The 19,654-nt window shown below is 40.8% G+C and overlaps 1 protein-coding gene across 1 annotated transcript; it reads right to left on the bottom strand.

Moving 5' to 3' along the window:
• Positions 1–165: 165 nt before the first annotated feature.
• LOC103458685 (uncharacterized) lies at positions 166–18,139 on the bottom strand. The gene is made up of 5 exons (XM_008399675.2): positions 17,643–18,139; positions 10,013–10,094; positions 9,340–9,857; positions 5,460–5,513; positions 166–1,245 (listed from the first exon to the last, which is right to left on the bottom strand). The coding sequence occupies exons 1-5, from the start codon at positions 17,709–17,711 to the stop codon at positions 1,120–1,122; spliced, it is 849 nt and encodes a 282-aa protein (XP_008397897.1). The 5' UTR covers positions 17,712–18,139; the 3' UTR covers positions 166–1,119.
• Between the last annotated feature and the right edge of the window lie 1,515 nt (positions 18,140–19,654).

The raw sequence follows: 19,654 nt of genomic DNA, 5'->3' as shown, positions 1-19,654 counted from the left end.
CTGGTATGTTCAGGGTGATGTCCCGTGTTCCTTTTCTGCAACACACCTCCGCCCTTCTTCCATCCGTCTCTTCTGCTAAACAGAAGACTAAACCGTGTGAATAATTTTGCAAGGTGTTGCTCTCCTTTAAGCACATTATGAAATAAAATGACATCACCTCACAAAGAAGAGGCCACAGAGCATTTATTGGATTGTGTTTTAGTGCAACAATGGACGAAAACATGTCACAATGTTACATTCATTTCGGCAAAGTCTTAGTTACAGCGGTGACGCGTTTGAGCTCGTTTCAGGGCGTGGGGAGTACCTCAGGCCTTAATATAGCAGGAATGTCATTTCAAGGCATTAAGTAATCTTTAGATAGACCAGTGGTCCTCTTCTACCTAGAATGTAACCGAGGTACATTACTGGAAATAAAAAATAAAACTGAAATGGCACACTACGAGTAGGCTATCCAGAACAACAGATTAGCCAAATGTGCAGCAACCCTACAGTCATAAATGTTTCCCCCAGATCTCGGTTTCTGCAGAGTTCTGGGATTCATGCAAGGAAAGAGAATACGAGGAACTCCCGACAAGTGACGAGTCGTCGTCATCGAGAGTCGACTATTCAACTACGGTCATACATGTTTGTTATAGCGTGACCTTACAGTACGGTGTTTGCAGCCACACATCCAGAGAAGTAGTTTCAGACAGATAAATGCGACCGCCATCTCAGTTTAACACTAACAGGATAGAGGAGTCTTTTTTTTTTTTTTTTTTTTTTTGTTTAGATAGGAAGAAACCCTGTAACCACTTGATTGTCTAACATGCATCATTCCCTTCTGTGTGTGATCCAAACAGTCTTCAGCAAGGTTAACCCCCTTCTTGGTCCGTGTTTGTGTTAACGAATGATCCTGAATTACAATTATACAAAGTGATTTCTGCCGAGTCGTGTCCTGGCTCCGGCAGAGATCCAAGGGGCAGGGAGGGATTACCTGAGAGTGCAACAGTTCCACCTTTAGATTAACACCTTTCCGAAGCTCAGTTCTTCACGTGCCACAGAGTTTAGAAAAAAAAAAAGAAGAAGAAGATGGTGAAGCGGGGCGGGTCGGAGTCTGGTGGAGGTGGTGACGACGTCTGCTTAGGAGCAAGGAGGGTCCTCGGACGGAGTCAAGGATCTACAGGGGGGCGCTGTGCTCAGGGAGCGGAAGGCGAAGATGGCGGGGTCGTAGGTGTACCTGTGCGGAGGACGACTGCCGGTAAGATTCTAAAGACAGAAAAAAGAAAAAAAAATGATTCATTCACAAACAACAGGATTAAATGTTTCTGATTCCTCTGGAAAAACACTTTTACTGATTTTGTTTCAATCTTGGAGGAGGTTTAGGGACAATAATACTTTCCCCACTTGCAGAAAGCACCCTCTCTCCCCTCACCTCCACAACCCCTCCTTTCTAAAATTAGCCAGTCATTTTCCTCCCCACAGGAAACGGCAGGAAATTACTTTGTTGGATTTGGCAGTGAGGCTGCACTTTCTCTAGGGCTGCGGCGAGCCGATTCCTCACAGAAACTGAAAACTGAGATGGATGCATCGCTGTGGCCGACTGGTTTCTCTCAGATAAATCCTTCGTAGTGAGGCCACAGGTGTAGCTTTATAACTTCAGCCAACGGCTTCAGGGATCCAGCTGCCGTAACTCAGCAACAATTCCCACAACCACAGGAGAGTTGAATTGTGGTGTTGATTTAAGCAGTAAAAAAAAAAAGGGAAAAGAAAAAACAAAAAGGAAAAAGTGAGATGTGGGAAACTGAGAACATAAAAGCGAACACTAAAAAGATCTTCTCCATATGGTGGCTGCAACAAGTCAGCCACAGTACGATGAGGTAATCAGGACATTTCTGAAAGTCCGAACAATTTTGACAAAACTCAGCAGAGGCAAAGTCTGAAACTTCTAAACACACTGCAAACATTTTCTGATTGAACATTCCCATAAATCAGAACTGTAAGAAGGGAAACCCAAAAACCCAGATACCCCACGGGTATGTTTACCCCGCAACACTCTGTGTTGCACTGACTCTTCGGCGTGAAGGTTGTCACTGAGTGAAGACCCTTTAAACTGAACTATTTTACTATCAGTCCAGGTGTTCACATTTTAGAGATTTCAGATTTAAGTGAAGGACTCAACATTTACGAGAGTTAACACATGAAGACTGCAGTTTTCAAAATGCTAGCCTCGCTAACAAATGATGGTAATGCTAGCTTGAAATGTGAACTCTGCTTCTAAATCAAATAACAAACGAACACTCAAGACGGAAAGACAAGAAATCATTTAAATGCTGTCCTTAGGTCTTATAATATTTGTTCATAAAGAGAAATCCTAATTAACTAAGTTTGTAAAAAAAAAAAAAAATGCATCTGTAGAAATTATAAGATTCTGAAACAAACACTTGTTTGTTGCCTTTGCAAGATTGAAAAGAGAGGACTGACATTATAACTTCAGGAAGGTCCCAGAATATTTCCCTGCTGTGCTCATGGTTGAATACCGTAAGAGGAAACAGTTCTATTGCTTTGACTCCCAGCAGCCCGGCTATACTGAGAGTTTACTTCTTGCTCTAAATATAAACCTATTCTGATTATAAAACAGCTTCCAGGATGTGATCCTTATCTGGTTTTAGATATTGATGCTCTCTTTGCCTTACTCACGCCGTAGTTGAACAAAGTAGCTGTAAAATCTTCAGGTTATACAGTGCTTGCGCAAGTATTTGTGTATTTAAATTTAAAGTGGTTCAGCTGCACTGGTCACCCCCTTCAATGTGCTGTCAGCTCCCAGATCATGAGATCCACTGTAGCATCCAGGTCTGACATGATGCTCTGAACCAACTGCGCTTCTGCAGCAAGTTGTCAGGAGTGTGAATTGTAAAATGACAAAAAAAAAAAAAAACAACGGTCAAAAATTTTTAAATATTCAGTTAACGAAACCAAGGCTTGCGATGTAGAAAGCTGATAGGAATCCATTTCAAAAGATTTGCAATTGGAATTGCAGGGAAATGTGATTCTACCAACTATTGATTCAAGGGGTTTTAAGAAACAAAAGCATGCCACACTTTTCAGATTTTTACTTGTAAATACTCAGAATGTCTTATATCCTTTTCCTCACTCTTCAAAATTATTTGCTACTTTGTTTGGACATAAGGTCCCATTAAAGTATGTCTGAGTGAAATGTGGCACTTTTTACTCCTCTTGTTGGTGGAAAGTTTTTTTTTTTATTACAACAAACTATACATTTTTGTTAAGACCTGCATCACATCCTTGTAATTAACCTCAGCCCAAACTGCAGTAATGCTGTGCAGCTTGTTCTTTTATCCACTGCAACCATAACGGCACCATTTCCTTCACTTCCATCAGTTGTCTCTCGGCTCAGCTAAAAACGTCTCATGGCGGCCGACTCCAGACGCCATCAGTTCTGCTTCCAACATGGTGTCCCGTTCACACACACACACACACACACACACAAAAAACAGTCAGAAGCAGCCAAATCTGTTTTCCAACTGACCCCTCCTCTTCATACACACCACTGCCGACCTCCCTGACCCCTGCGACTACTCTCATGCTTGAGTTGCTTGAAACGTAGGAACGTAGGGCCCCATCAGCTCCAGTGTCTCTTCTGGTCCACAGCCAGGAAATCGAGCGTTTGCAGATAAAAGGCGGGGAAACAGATGAGTGGCGCGCACAAAAAAACTGTTTCCAAGCAGCTCAAAGACTTGCTGTGTGCAGCTACAAGGAAAAAAAAAAAAAAGGAAAAATCTAAAAGCTGGAAAGGTCCCAGTGCATGCAGACGTCACCGACATGGACAACACAACCAGTGAGAGAGAATGAAGGATAATGAGTAATACTTGTGTGTTTCAGTGGAGCTAAACAGATCGCAGTCGGCCCAGGCTATAAATGGAAAATGACTCCATCCCTGGAAAAACACCACAAGGGAACCGCACGCACTCCACCTCCTCTTCCTCCTCCTCTACCTCTCACCGCCACTCACTCAAAGATCATCCTCGCTTTCCATCTCCACACACAAAGCTGGCGTGCACGGAGCACACGAGCTGCAGCCACAGTTGGTGTGTATACATAAACAAGAGTGTGATAAGGCTCCACTGACACTATCCCACACAACGTGATAATAACGTCACTTCTCTCAGCACACTGCGCGTCCTTCTGGAGTGGGCTGCTCCGCGCCAAGAAGCCGAGGCTCGTTCCAGTCGAGCTTCCCCTCAAACAGCAACAACAACACACGAAAAACAGTTTAGTGAAGATGTTCTTCAGATCCATCAGGACATTTTTGCTAAGCTTTCAGCGCCCTCTTAAAGCAACTAAGCCGGGGGAAACGAAGGTCGCTGGGTGTGATAAACCTGACGAAGGAAGCTTGAAAGCATCGCTGCGGTGCGGCGGCTGATGGTGCTTTCAGATTTTCTGCAGCTAGGAGGGCATGGGAACAAACGTCAAGGCCAGATGCCGTCCCAGTGTGGAGTTGGATGGCGATCAAGGAGCCGGCCACAGGACCGGCTCGGCTGTTCACAGGGCAACGGGGCAACCTTAGCCGTAATGAGAACCACCATTCTCTGCATCCTGCTCGACAGAGTCCTTCCTGCTCAACCTGTGCCTGCGTTTACATTCACCTGAAACCAATTCATTTGCTTTCAAAAATTAAACAAAGAGGGCATAGTGTATGTTTTCTTGTAGAGAAAAAAAAGGGCTGCACTGTCAGTGTAAAGCGGAGGAAGAAATAACTTGATAAGCTGGTTGTGTTGTGCATAAAAGCACATTAACCTGCTGCTAAATGAATCACAAATTAAACAGTGCAACACTTAATTGTAGTTCTGTTGATAAAAAGACATTTTGGTCTGCTTTTAGCTTCCACACAGTGACTTTCAGTTTTTTGGTGAGCAGAAAAAAATTCAAAATCGGAATGTTTGTCATTTTTTGGTGAGAGCTAGAAAAATGGAGGTGCATCCTTTAAGCAGCTCTCTGGCACTGAGCAGCAACAGGTGGGGGAGAGGCAGCACCGCACTAGTCTCTGATCAAGCCGCTATGAAAAGTGGAGCTGGGATTTAGAGCATTTTGAAACCTTAAGGAACAAATCCCAAAGATAATCGTTTACACAGAGCTGCAGCCCCTCTTGAGAGCAACATTAAAGTTTGGTAAAATGTCAACGCAACCTTGTAAATATACAATTTTGACAAGCGATCACTTTTTATCACTACTAACTCAAAATGAAAGTAGAACAATGTGTAAATCACTACTTTGCTTTTCCAGGAAAGTGTGCTACGTTTAGTGAACTTCCTGCATAAACACCCTGATAGATCACATGTCTGTTTCTACAATTTTATTTAGAAAGAAGATATGTTTCTTAAAATTGAAATTCCAAGTGATTTGAACATGTAATTTAGCTGGAAATGCCTTAGTTTATGAAAACGTTGTTACAAGAAACTCACCCGAATCTTCATTGTCCGCGTTTTCCCTCCACAGTTCTTCTTAAGCAGCATTTTCTGTGGAGAACAGACATGTTCAGCAGCACGAACAGCTTTCTGAAAAATGTTTTTTATACATACATACATACATAGAGTGAACTTAACATAGAGTGGACCACAGAACACTACTGAATACAGAAGATTTCAGAACATTTCAGTCGAGAAATGAGAAATCTTAGCATGACAAAAGGGTGAATCAGGATGCAAATCCAGCTGTCTGACTAAAACTAAACACTCGAGGCTTATGCAATATCCTGTCTCCCTCTGCCCTCCATGTCCACGCAGCTCCACCATTCTCAGGAAAAAAAAAGGAAAAAAAAAAAAAGACACACAGTGGGGGTGGAGGGACCACACAATCATCGAATTGTGTGAAGTTTGGGGAGGCAGCTTCCAAGAACCTCGGGAAAGAATGGAAACACAAGACTCCTGCTGCTGTGATGTGGGACAGAGAGCTGCCGTCCACTTGCCCCCATCCTCACCTCACGCCAACCCTGATCTATTCTGTGTCAGTGGCACAACTGGGAGAGAAGACCACCTAAACGTGAATGTGGAAACAGAAATTAGGCTCCCTGCCAGGGTTTCAAAATACACTCTTGTACATTTCTACGTGGATTTCACTCAGATGTGATGTGCGGCTGTGAAATAAGAAGTTACTGGTTTGTCACAACAATCTGCCAGATTAAGAGTCACAATTTACTTTAGTTCAGGTGAGCACCTGGTTTCATCTGGGTTCCCATATTGTGCATTCATATAAACCTAAACTTTGCCCACTTATCAGGACACGGTTTTTATTTCGTTTTTTTTTTTTTTTTTTTTACATCATCACCTTTTTTAATAAATGTGTCTCAACTTGATTAGTCTTCTATCCAAAACAGTAAAATTATCCTATCCTGCAAAAAGATTCACATTTTGTCACGTTACAACCACAGACATTTCCCCATTGTGAAACGCGGTGGTGGCGGCATCATGCTGAGGTAACGCTCTCACAAGGACAAAAGCTGGTTAGAGTAGATGGGCTGACGAACGAAGAAATACTAGAAGCAGAAAAAACGTTGTTGTGCAAAAACACGACTAAGGTGAGATGACTACTTAAGAAATGTCATTTAGGGGTATGTGAGTGATGAGGCTAAATACAAATGCAAGACACATTTTTCAGATTTTCACTGGTAAAACATTTATGCTATTTTGTGTTGGTCATCATCTGTCAAATAAAATCCCAACAAAAACATTGAAGTTCATGGCTGCAATGTAACAAGAAACAATCGAAACAATCCTCCGAAAGCAAAGAGTTTAGATAAGAGATTGATCTTCGTGCAGGAGTTATACGGGATCACATTTCAGCCAACCTTAAGTTAAAATCCAAGCGATGTAGTCTTCAGTGTGTCTGTGACTATGGCCCAGCTGCTGCTAAGAAAGTATGAACGCCCCCTCTTCCAAAATAAATCACACATGTTCAAATGTTTGTTCGCAAGAAAGAGGCAAGAACGGTCAGTTTGGTCCAGAAATCTGCTCGGCTCTTCCAGCGGGTTCTCCAGTTGTGGATCAAATTTCAAGCCTACGACGCCTTGCTTTGTCTCCTAAAACACTTTTTTTTATATTAAACGTGAGCATCAAGTGTACACTGTATATGACCTGCATCTGGCACGCAAACTGCTGCTCTTCCACAGATAATTACACTAACAAATGGTTCAACCTCATCTGTGACGTGGATTATCGAGGGATTAGTGGGGACTTAAAGAAAGCAACTCGCTGACCTTTTAACCTTCCTTTTCAATGAAATTATGGCACGCATAGATGCAGCATTTTGTTCTTGCTGTGGCCAAACTCTTTGGGGACATGTGTAAGAAAATTACCAAAAAATATATTTTTTAAGCTTTGCATATTTTTCTATTTACCTAGAACAATTATCATATGAAACTTTTGCTTTCTTGCACCAAATTCTTGAAATTTGCCAACCCTTAACCGCATTTTTTTTTTAAACTCTGTTCTCCAGTTTCTCCTGCAGGACCGTTCATGTAAAGGGTTAATCGAGGGAAACTCCGGCTGAGTCTGCTTGCTACCTCTGCAGGCCCCCTTTTGTATACCCAGCAGCACCTCCCATTCCACTTGACTGAGCGTGCACACGCTCACAGACACACACGGATACTTGCAAAAGGAGCAGGAGGATGTGCACATGCTGGCTGGATGATGGATGCACACACACTGTTCGATCAGCACTGCCCACTGTCTCCCATCATCTGGTCTTTCTCTCAAAAAAAAAAAAAAACACACACAACGCATGGACATATGGAGCCCTGAAACCTGCATCTCCACCCCCCCCGCCCCCCCAACCCCCCACTCCCTGCACGCATACTGTCCCGTCCATGGTGTGGGCCAACAGGTCTACTGGATTTTAATGATTAGCGGACCAGCTTCTCCATGACTCATTAGCGGCTGTCGTTTTTCTCGTTTATTTAATCTTCTCCTTCTGCCTCCCACCCCTTCGTCGTTTCCCCTCGCTCACCAGCCTTTGTGAGAAATGAGGGCGGACATCTGCCGTCCGTCCCTCCCTCTCCTTCATCCCTCTCCAGCAGGACCACCGAGGTGGAGAGTGTCCAGCTACGGAAATGGAAGGCTTTCTTTGCATTTTGTGCTGTCCTGCACGCTAGTGTTAATATTATTCCTTTAAAAGTTTCCCTTTGTGTCATAACACGTTTCTGCGGTATGCTTAAGAACAGATAGAGTATTTTAAACATCAAATGCCAGCATTGATCCCGGTACTACATACAACTTCTATAATTCCCACTGACAGAGTGGTTTTTATTTTTATTATTTTAAAAAAAGAACAAGCCAACACATTGGTTGAGTCATTGTTTTCTCTAACAGACAAATCATCTTCCGATCAAATGAGTATTTTTCCGTTAAAATATGTTCGGACTACTGTTCTGTTGTCCATCCTTTTTCTTCCTTCAAGTCTGTCATATTTTCTTTGCTTAGACATGAATGACTTATTTTCTGCCAGCGTGTAGCAACCTCTGCACTGGTGGCAACACAGTTCTCTAGCGTTCTTCTCAGGAGGAGATGACCTTGAACCTCCAGAAGTCTCCATCACTGCTGACTGAAGCTTTCCACTTCAAGTCATTAAGGAGCCAGAAAACTGTTGTATTAGTTATCGGTGATACTCTTTGCAGCTGTTTCCTCCATGGGAGGCCATTTTAATGCAAAGAGATAATGGCTGCAACTCCAACTCTTGCTAAAACAGTGTGCTCCTTTTTTTTTTTTTTTGAAATCACCGTCAGTCTGCTACCTCGATTATTAGAGCGATTTCACAGAGATGAAGCTTTCTCAGCTTCACTTGGAATGACAATATATAAAATCGGACATAAAATTGAGCAAATAATGAAAAAGATCATTTTTAAGTTTTACTTTACATTAAAAGTTTGTTTATTTAACTGAAATAAACAGAGTTTTAAAAATAATAATAATTATTAATGTTCATTTTCTGTCAAACTGAACGCTTCGCCTCTGCAGTCCAATTTAAAAGTCTGAATTTGAATTAAAGCAGAACTAATAGCACAACTTAACATCTCCCTTCAGAAATACATATAAACGGTATGCAAAATGTTGTATTGACTTCAAACCGAAGGTGCTGCTCCTACTCATTACTGACTTTCTAAGACAGGTGCTAAACACCTATAAAAGGAAATAAAAGCTACGCTGAACCACAACTAAAACCTGCAAAGTTCCAAAGTAGCTTTCCCATGTGGTGAGTAATTTGTGACAAGAAACAAGCAAACCGTTTCTCTTCTGCACTTTGTAATTCTGCAGAGTTGGTAGACTTTGGAGGACAAATTGGGAAACTAACCTGTTGCATTTTTTCCAGGTCCAGACTAGGTCTCCCCGGTTCTCCGCTGTAGCTGTGCCGATACTTTCTATAAGGTGCTGATTGGTCGAAGTGGGTCAGGATGATGGGCCGTGCGAGTGGCTGAGCCACCTGGAGCTGAAACCTCATTGGGGGTGGTTTCAAGTTGCGCGGCGGGCTGGAGCTGAACAGGACAGGGCTGGGAGAGGCAGCCAGGCAAGCGGCACCGGGCTCAACCAGAGGTCTGACCGAGGCCGGGGGCGACCGGCAGCCACACAGGTCCCGCACTTCTTCATCGCTGGAGGGGCTGCTGTGATGGTCGCCGTGGCGTTGGGGGAAGCCGGACACCCACTTCCTGTTGTCGCCGCAGCTGATCCGCTCCAGCTCTTCCTCTGATGAGTGACGGTCCAGATTGGCATCTAGTAGGAGGCGGAGGCGTCGTAACCGGGCCGGAGACACGGGACCCTGGTTGTGCTGCTGGCTGGTGGCCAAAGGGGTGAGGGCGCAATTTCTCCGTCTCTCTGAAGATGTCAAAGCAGGAATGAGCAGGAAGAATCTCAGTCAGAGAAAAAAAAAAAAACATCCAAATGCAACTATCTACGTGCATTTAGTAAAAACAAGCCTGAATTATGTGAATCATTATTTACAAGAAAAATTATTTAGATGGCTCATGTACCTCTGTCAATCTGTGCGAGCTCCTGGTTCTCGCCTTCTGAGTCATCACTCTCCCCTCCCTCTCCACTGCCATGATAGGAAATCTAAAAAAAAAACAGCAAAAACAAAAACAAAAAAAAAAACATCCAGCTTGTTACATATTACAGTTAAGTAAGGTAGGCGACTACTACTGTATTACATTATTAAAAAATAAAGTTGCATTTCTTCTGCTGGAGGTCTATAACTGGACCAATCAAAGCAATTCATTCTACTCATAATCTCATAGTGACTAGTAAATTTCCAGTAAATTTCTCCACATTTTAGTACTTTTACACACTGGAGCAACATGGTCACCAAAGTAGGCTGTGTCTAACAGTTTTAATTACAAAAAGCAACAAAATCGGCGGCGATTATCACAGTTTTATTTGCAAGGACGCCATGTCGGCCATTAGCTCTAACGTCATTCCCAGATCAAAAATCTATCAAGACAAACTTAACGCAGGATTAGTAACTCGGTGTTAAGTAGTCCCAGACTAAAACACAGAGCAACTGGAAAAATTAAAAGTGTACACAGTACACCTTCATTTGCAGAAAATGTTTGCATACATACAAGCTGCATTTTAGACACGTGAAACAATGATCTTTCTTTGACGGTTTTAATGGGTTTTTTTTTTTGTTTTACAGCAATAAATCTGCAACAGTTCATGTCGAGCTCCAAACAGTGAGAACAAAGCTGATTTTATTCTACAATAAAAATAGACATATAAAGTTGAGTCATCCTGTTGACCAACTGCAGACTTTGTTTCCCACGACCTAGAGAGCCCTGCCTTAAAAAAAATTTAATAAAATCTTCCTCCTTTACAGCAGCAGAAACAATACAGATAGCCTGCAGTATGCAACGCTAAGAGTTAAGTAATGCGCCTCACACTCAGTAATTACCACTCAGAGGCTTCGCTGAGCAGCTGCCATCTGTGCATGTGTGTGTGTGTATATGCTTACAGTGTGTAAAACACACACACACTCTTCGCTCTGAAGCTTCTCAGAACGTGTGAAAAGGGGGAACAAGAGCCAAAGCTCCAAATCCCAACAAACCAAAGGCTGTATTCAAATGATATTAAAAGGAAATTCCACTGTTTGGTTTAGCAGCCTCTTCGGCAAAGCTCTGTTTCACTGCATCACGAAGCCAAAACTTCCCCGTTTTCATGTCTGAAATCAGATTTAATATATTTTGTATGCAATCACAAGAGAAGATGGAAGACTTACTACGTAGTGAGTCATGTCAGAGTAAACCAAACAACAGATCACAGTTAATTGATCATCGATTTGGATCAAAATATACTTAATTAACTCCCTACTGATGTTCATGTCCTAATTATATACGTCAATAGGCTGGAATGTCCAGAATAATCAACTGGACTGTATTTCTACAACCGTCAGGCTTTTCTGAGCCAGACGGTTCAAGGGGTTTTGATCAAATTTTAAAAATGTAAAAAAATTACTCTGAGCAACAACTTCATGCAGCGAATGTCTTTGCTAAGTGCTATTAACTATTGTTGGCAATCGTCAATGAAACTGCTCAAATTCTTATTTTCTAAGAAACAAAAGTGCAGGAAAGTAGCAATAAAACTACAATCATCCCTCAAATACTTATAGATGTCCTCAAGAGACACATGTGTATTCCCTGAAATGAGTTCATTTTTTTTCTACCATGTTTAGCTTTTGGAGCTTCTGTCTGGAAACTTCTCCACAGAGCGATCACTGTCCCTCTGACAACAAGTTAAGCTGACAGTAATGATTTGGCATTTCCTTCGCCCCGGGAGTCGTCACCTCAAAGGCTGCTGCTCAGGGATCAGAGGACCCTTGTGTAGGACACGGGCGTATGTCGTAGCAGTACTGTGTCTCTGACTCTAAACTGGACCAGCTCACATGTAGCCATAGTGAAAAACACACTGATGGACCAAAACACAACACTAAATCAACATAAACGGGAGTTTAAGTCGGTACACAGATGCACTGCAACTACATGAACAGCCAGTGAGCTTCGCTCCTGCATATTCAAAGTAGGTTTCTTGACAATGTGCCGTTTTGGACTCTTTCCTTAGTGTCTGTTGTATATTTGCAGCATCTGACAGAAGGGATTGTTACTGTGGAAGAGGGAACCTGAAAACTTTGCATGTGTTTTTCTGTGACCCACATCTGATAATGTTTCTGCTCTGGCATGGTTTCACAGTTTGCTGCAACAAAAAACAAGATCCTGCCTAACTGACAATCAGCTTATGGTTAGACAGGTCGTCTGATGGTAGATATGAAAAACAGGTGAGAAGGAAGTATCTTTTTCAAACTCTACTGTAGTGCTAAAGCATTTTAGCACACAAAATATTTATATATTCAAAATTAAAAGGTAAACTTTCAGCTGCTGAAGAGATGCCTAGTAACTCCATTGGGGTACTATGCATCTATTGTACTAATTCACTACAAAAAGGAGCTCTTGTGTTATATAAGCTCATACATTCACATTTTATTTCACACTTTTTTCTTCCACTCAACTTTCTATTCACAAGCTTGACTACAGCCAGCTTCTTTAGCAATAATCCTTTGTAACTTACATTCTCTGTGGAGGGAGTCAAGTCAGCCGTCTTTACTTTACATTATTTATGTACATGTGTTACTGGATAATAAAGCAATAACATTGGAAAAAGTATATTTAGAAAAGTAAATGATTTTAATTTTTTTTCATAGTCAAAAGCACAAAGTTCTACATGACTAAGCGTGCAAAAGCTGTATTGTGACCCAAAGTTCTCAGTACTTTAGTTCGTAGCAGTCAGAGGGATGTTTTGTACAAGTTTTGACTTCTTATGGTTTAAAGAAACCATAAGAACCATTTACTATTTACTTAATTCTACCACTGAGCCACATGGCAACCCAAAAAGAATATAGATGGTATTTAATGATTTCAATAGCTAAGTATGCAAGACTTTAAATTATTTTCTTAGAGAATCCAATTTTGAGAAAAAAAAACCATGAAATGCCATTTTCCTATTTTCTGTATCACCAATTAAATGTTTAAGGCCCAGAGGAATAGAAACCGGGGTCTAGATATCCTTCTCAGATGAATATGACACTAATCTTTACAAAGTTAGCACTCACTTTTAGTTCAGCTTCCTTTTGGGTTCTGCAGATGCAACAAAACGCAGAGACAAAATGACAGCGTCAAATATAATAACTGAGACGGCGTTTCTTGGCCCATAACAATTACTTTCTTCGCCCATCCTTGTTTAAGCTTTAAACAGACTTCTCTGATCTTTATATTTATTCATATTAGACCTTCATTACTATTTATTTGGGCAGCTAATTGCAGAGTACTGTAGAGGTCAGACAAAAAATGGTGGACGGAATAGCAGATTGGATGAATTAAGCGTTAAAAAAACTACTTTTTATTTATGTACACTAACCTGGACAAAGAGTTGTGTGTTTGTGTGTCTTGAACAGTTGAATGAAATCCTTGTCAGCCCCCTGCATCACTGAGCAGCTTGCTAAGCTGGATCAATGGCAATGTCAAAGCGTACTCACACCACCCAGTTCACACACATATCAGCTTTGCTCCGTCCTTCCAAACTGACACGGACACTGCCTCACGAAACACACCGGTACAAGGTCAGAGATGGTCGATTTCTTTTCTCTTGCACACATGAGGATTTTCAAGTTAGGCCGATTTTTGATCACCTCGAGCGCCTGGGTTGCTGCACGAAGACCAAACTCCAATTTAAAATCTGTGTGCAAACCAGTCCTCAGAAACAAGAGAAGAAGTCTAGATTTCAGAGAAGTCTGACTTTGGTTTGCCATTTTTAGCAATAAGCAGCCACGTTTAATGAACAAGATGGAACGACATCAAAGAGAACCTGCTGTAAGCCATGCTGATTTAAAAAAAAAATATGGGCTCACTTAAGGAGTAAAACTCAATCAGTGAAAATATTTGAAAAATGTGCTCGCTTTCTCTGCTGGAAGTAATTTTATAAAGTACCAGATAAAAGGCCAGCTTTAGTGAGCTCTGCATGGGCAGAGCAACCTTACAAACTGAGATACAGCACAGATCACAAGGATCTAATGCTGCTTCAGATGTTCTGCCATGCAAATCAGCCTCCAAGAAACTGCTGCACATGTGCAACAGAAGCAGCAAAGAAAGAACATGGCACAAAGTTGTGATACAAAGCTTGAATATGTGGCTCCTGAGTCGAAGTGCAGATAAATAGTTTTCATTAAGATGCTAACCCCAGATCAGGGTTTATAAATGTACACGGGAATAAAGTTTTGCTGTTTAAACATTAACAATTGATGTTAATTAATTGTTAACAAACTGGCTCCTGTTCATGCCGTCTACTGAACTGGAGATTTTGGTTGAATTTATACAAAGGAAACATGGTTGGACTTTCTAGAATTCTCACAGCAAAGTTTAGGTTTGCTACTGTATAACCTGTATATTTGCAGTCCACACTTTAGACAGACTCGCGTTGACTACACCATGCAATCGACTGGGTCTATTCATTAATGTTTGAGTATGAAAACATGCAATTGAAATAATTGTACCGACCGTCACATTGGTAACATCAACCTATTTTCCTCACTCTTTTTTTTTTTATTTTTGTGAAAATTTGACTTTCTATAAACTTCACTGAAATCATTATCCAGTGTGGAGGTTATGGGCAGTAAGAGTAGCCCAACTATATTACATTGGCTAACTATTACTAACTGTATTGGCAACAATTGGCTAACTATATTACGAGGAAGCAGAGCGTGGATATATTGGATTTGAAATGCAATGGTCCACTAAATATTGCATCTATGCAGTCCTTGACAATGGTAGTGCTTCACATGCTGATTTTACAATGACCACTGCAGTTCAATATAAATTGGTCTCCGACATGTCCTGGCAACTGGCTAATAAATAATGACGGCAGCTATAGCATTCACGTTTGCATATCGGATTGTTTTGTTTTATATCTTAGCAAACCTGTAAAATGCTTCTTTGTTCCCTGCTTATAAAGTTTTAGGAATGACTTAAACGTCAAGATGTTGAGGTTCAAGCATTTATACTGTAATTTATTAGTATTAAGAGTAAACCCAAATCTCACTACCCATTCCTAATCTACTGGCTGATTTTATAGCAGCTGTACAGGAAGCAAACAATCCGGCCATGGATTTATTTATTTTTTTTCTGTGTGTTTACACTTACAGCCAAATTTTCAACAATCATTACTATTTTCCTGTGCACAGCTTGCAAATCACATTATTGCCTGTGTACATGACGTAGCAAATCTAGAGTTTCCCTAACAATATACATGTTTTCAACCCACTGTAATGCAATCAGTCCCATTTGACCGGCTCTGGACTTTGCTATAAGAATATATTACAAGTCAATCCATCAATCAGTCACAGCAAAGTAAACTTGCTAATGTTAGCTTAGCACTTTAGCAAAGTGAATAAAATTGTTAACTGGATCAAATCATGATCACTACTATAGATATAAGCATCATGTCTGGTAAAACATGGTGAAGATCATTGGTGAATAATTGTAATACTAATGGAAGTCAACTTTACTGCTCTGAAAATCTATGGGGTTTTTTTAAGCACAAAGTAAATGTAAATCATCCTTAATTAACAATCAGATATGAAAACTATATGAGCATATGCCTCATTTTTAAGGAGTCAAATCTCCAGGGCACAAAAAAAGCCTGCATGAAAGTCATAGCTTAAAATACTAAAAATGCCAGAGTCAAATGGCCCCATGAAACTATATTTCAGGATTTTGTAAACATGAGAAGTCCATTCTTATCTACCCTGTAATTCCCAAATTAATAAACATAAAGTAGGTTGCATGGCAGCACAGTGGCCACCGTGCAGCGAGAAGGTCCTGGGATCAAATCCCAGGCTTGGAGTCTTTTTGCATGGAGATTGGGTACTCTGACTTTGTCCCACAGTCTCAAACCATGACTGTTAGGTAAACTGGTGACCACACCTAAGAACAATGTGAGCCCTGTGATGAAGTGGTGATTTCCACATTGTACTCCATCTATTGCCACGTGAGCCAAGAGCATCCCAATGAACCTGCATGGACAAGAACCTACACTTTCTTAGCAATGCTTAGTAGTCTGGCTTTTCCTAGTCGATGCCAAGTTCCTGTTCTCCTTGAGGCCTGATGTACTAAATCAATTTTACAAAGGCCAAACATGATCAAATCTACTACAGCCTCTTAGATAGTGGCTGCAGTTTTGAATCTAACAGGAAAATAAAGGGATTAACAAGATTATCTCCATTCATTACTCACATCAGAGTAATGTCTGTAACGTTTATCTTTTTGATTCAACTTGAAAAAAGTCCATCAATTTCCATGCCGTGAGTGATGCAGTTATACACTGAAAAATGGAACAGTCAATAGTTTTGATGTAATTAACACATTAAAGATTAGAAAAAGTATTTTCTAATCAGAGCCTGTCATGGAAAAACTGGCTGAGTGACTTTTAAAAGTCATTTGGGTACTACAAAGAAGTGGTAATTTACTCGCTTTGATACATTTCTTTGACCCAATAACGACTCACAGCATAGTGCTCAGTAAGATTTTCCCAATCATTGTATGAATCGTGTCTCTGAAAAAGGTCAAATAGTTTAATGTGGTTTGCAGGGTACTGCTCTAACTGGGAAAAAAAACTGTTAATAAGCCAGTGTGTCCGTTTGTGGACAAAATGAGGGGGTTGTTTTCATAATGATCTGCATTGGAGAACTTCATATTTACCATCATCCAGAGGAAAGGATTATATCACTGAGTGGTAACACATAAACATAAACTAATGTGGACAATAGAGGTTGCACGTTTTCAGTGTCAGTATCCTCGGCTGGGCCTTTGAACGGGAGCAATTTGGCACAAAATGGCAGCCATGCGACCAACATACAGTCGGCTGATGCACAATAGTATAGATGGAGCAAGTTAGTGACCCATGCAGGACACCATTCACTCGTCTCCTAAGTAAAAAAGGGGCATTATGCAAACTGAGCAAGCAGTGACAAAGGAGAGCACGTACGTGGGTTCAGCTGTGGAAAATTGTAGATGTTGGGATAATTATGGCTCAGAGCAGTTTTTAAAAGTACTATGTTTGTTTTTTTTAGTCTGTCTGTAGATCCAAATTGTTGTTCAATGTTTGTCTCGAGACGTAGAGCAATTATAGAGCCTGAAGAAAATGAGTGCAAATGTGTTACTCTCCTCTTCTCCTTCACTCACTCACACGCACACACACACACACACACGCACGCACACAGACAGCATAGCATGAGTAAAAGCTATATTATCCACATCTGGAAGAGTTGAAAATGCCTTCAAACATGGCACTGAATGAGTTGTAATGAGCTCAAAGGCAGAGAAAACTACAGATTTGAGAACACACTAAAGTAAAACAACAACAACAAAAATTACCGAGGCAAAATGGAGAACTGAAAAGGAAAGAATGGTAATTAACTCATTATTACCCCTGACAGGAGTCATTACAAGGACTTCAATCTGACTAAAGTAAAGCCAAGCTGCACCCACTCAGGCTAATGTCTTTCTCAGATGTTTTCCCTGCAATGACAACCATGTTTTCTAACAGAAACTGATTCCAACTTACCTTCAGCTGGAAAGGATGGATTTCATTGAGTGAATGTCTTCTCAGCTTTTTCGTCAGTGTCTTTAGCATTTTATGTAAAGCAGCTTATGGTTATCACCAATAATTAGCTACTTTGATGTCTTTTAAATGACGATTACAAGTTCATTAGCTAACCTGAGCGACCTACAGAAGGCATTTTTACTTGAAAACCTACTGGTTACGACAAAATGTAAAAAAATCAATTTGAACTTCAGGTTAGCCGATGTCGATAAAGATGTTAAACCGAATTTAGTTAAACTGCGTAGATGCGTCTTGTGTTCATGAGCTGTACGCAGCAAACTACTTCTTTACCACTTCATCTGAGTTCGTATGCTCCAGGTGGGTTAACATGTTCTCCTCCGGAAGCCTTCTTTTACTCTAACACAGTTTTAACTCAAAGATGTTCCTTTAAAAATAATAAAATAACACCAAACTCGCTCGCATTCAGACACGCACACACTCTCACTCTCACACTCACACACATACACACAGCCTGACTGATCATCGGACACACAAACACAGAAATCCTGCTCCGGCTCTAGCCGTAGTGCACGCCGATTGGCTAAGTGTTTTTCTACGGGCTCGTAGTGTGTTGTGATTGGTCCACACTGAGCCAATGGGCGGAGCTAAGAGTTAAAGCCACACTGCGGAGAGATCCCTGTTGACATTTTTAGTTTATGATCATATAAATGACATAAATTAATACATACATTTAAAAATGGTAGTTAAATCAAAAACGATTTATAATTAATATAAGTCGATAATAAATAAACAAATAAATAAATAAATGTTTTTCTCCTCAAAGACTTTCAGTGTTTTCAAGCCCTCATTTATTTTTCTTTAAGTAACCCAATCATAACTTTGAAGAGCCTCTTTTATTTGTGAAGCCTTAATGACAGGGAAGAGCACAGTTGCGCTTTGTCATGCGACAAACTGTTATTTACCATACTTCACTAGAAAGTTTCAGATAAACAGAAAAATTTTTCCCAAGAAAAATTAAGATGGTCCAATAATTTTTCTTATAACAAAATAGGTCAGCAACCTACATTTTCAAATTTCATATGAGAGAACTCAGTAACAGGTGCAATTTTATTATTGCCTCAAACCAATGAGCTAGAACACCCAGAACACCATTAATTCTATTCACATCTACATTTCAGTATGTAGTTGTATATGAACCTAATAAAATTGGGTTAAAATATATGTAAACGAGTTCATTTATTTGCTTACATTTAAACAAATACATAGATACATTTAAAACATGGCTTGATTTTACAACTCTTTCGTATGTGCCTGTATCTGCTTTTTTCTCCCCTTTTTTTCCTCATGCATGTGCTTGTACCCTGTTCTCTCCGGGCACTCTGGCTTCCTCCCACTGTCCAAAAGAATGACTATTAGTTCAACTAAATACTTAATTTAGTTGAACTAATGTGTTTCCCAACCCTGGTCCTGAAAACACATTGCTCTGCATGTTCTAGAGTAGCGGTTCTCAACGTGGGCGGTACCGCCCCCTAGGGGGCGTTCAGAGGACGGCAGGGGGCGCTGGCGGACATTTTTACAAAAGGGGGGCGCTGGGAAGCCTTTGGGGGGCGTTTGGTCGAAGGTAAACTTTACACCTTAAATGCACAACAATGCCAGTTTAGACTTTGAGCAATTTGGTAAAACTGTATTGTGTGATATTAAATCATGCTTGGCTGCAACTGTATCGATGGCAGCTCTTCTTCTTCTATTCAGTGTTTGTTAGCTTCTGTTAGCTCCTTGGCACAGCTCCGTTCTCCTGCTACTGGTAGCTAAAATCACGATACCCTCACTGTGTATCCCTCTGAAAAATGAACCCATTTAAATAAAGAAATCCCTCCATGGGTGATACCACGATAGAGAGCGTTCATTTTATAGCGTTAACACCGGTGCTGTAAGTGGTCCGGTATGAAACGGGGGTGATAGAACAACACAGCACTTTTAAATATCAATAATCAGGATGCATAAATTGTTTC

The sequence above is a fragment of the Poecilia reticulata genome, linkage group LG22 (genome assembly GCF_000633615.1).
Source record: "Poecilia reticulata strain Guanapo linkage group LG22, Guppy_female_1.0+MT, whole genome shotgun sequence".
Taxonomy (NCBI): Eukaryota; Metazoa; Chordata; class Actinopteri; order Cyprinodontiformes; family Poeciliidae; genus Poecilia; species Poecilia reticulata.
This window is presented reverse-complemented; position numbering and strand designations above follow the sequence as displayed.

Bases quoted from the DNA above. Each gene is read 5' to 3' on its own strand.
- LOC103458685 (XM_008399675.2), bottom strand. From the start codon at position 17,711: ATGCTAAAGACACTGACGAAAAAGCTGAGAAGACATTCACTCAATGAA. The intron at 9,858-10,012 runs GTACATGAGCCA...TGACATCTTCAG, and splicing joins GCTCGCACAGATTGACAGAG to AGAGACGGAGAAATTGCGCC. The intron at 1,246-5,459 runs GTGAGTTTCTTG...TTCTGTCTTTAG, and splicing joins CGCGGACAATGAAGATTCGG to AATCTTACCGGCAGTCGTCC.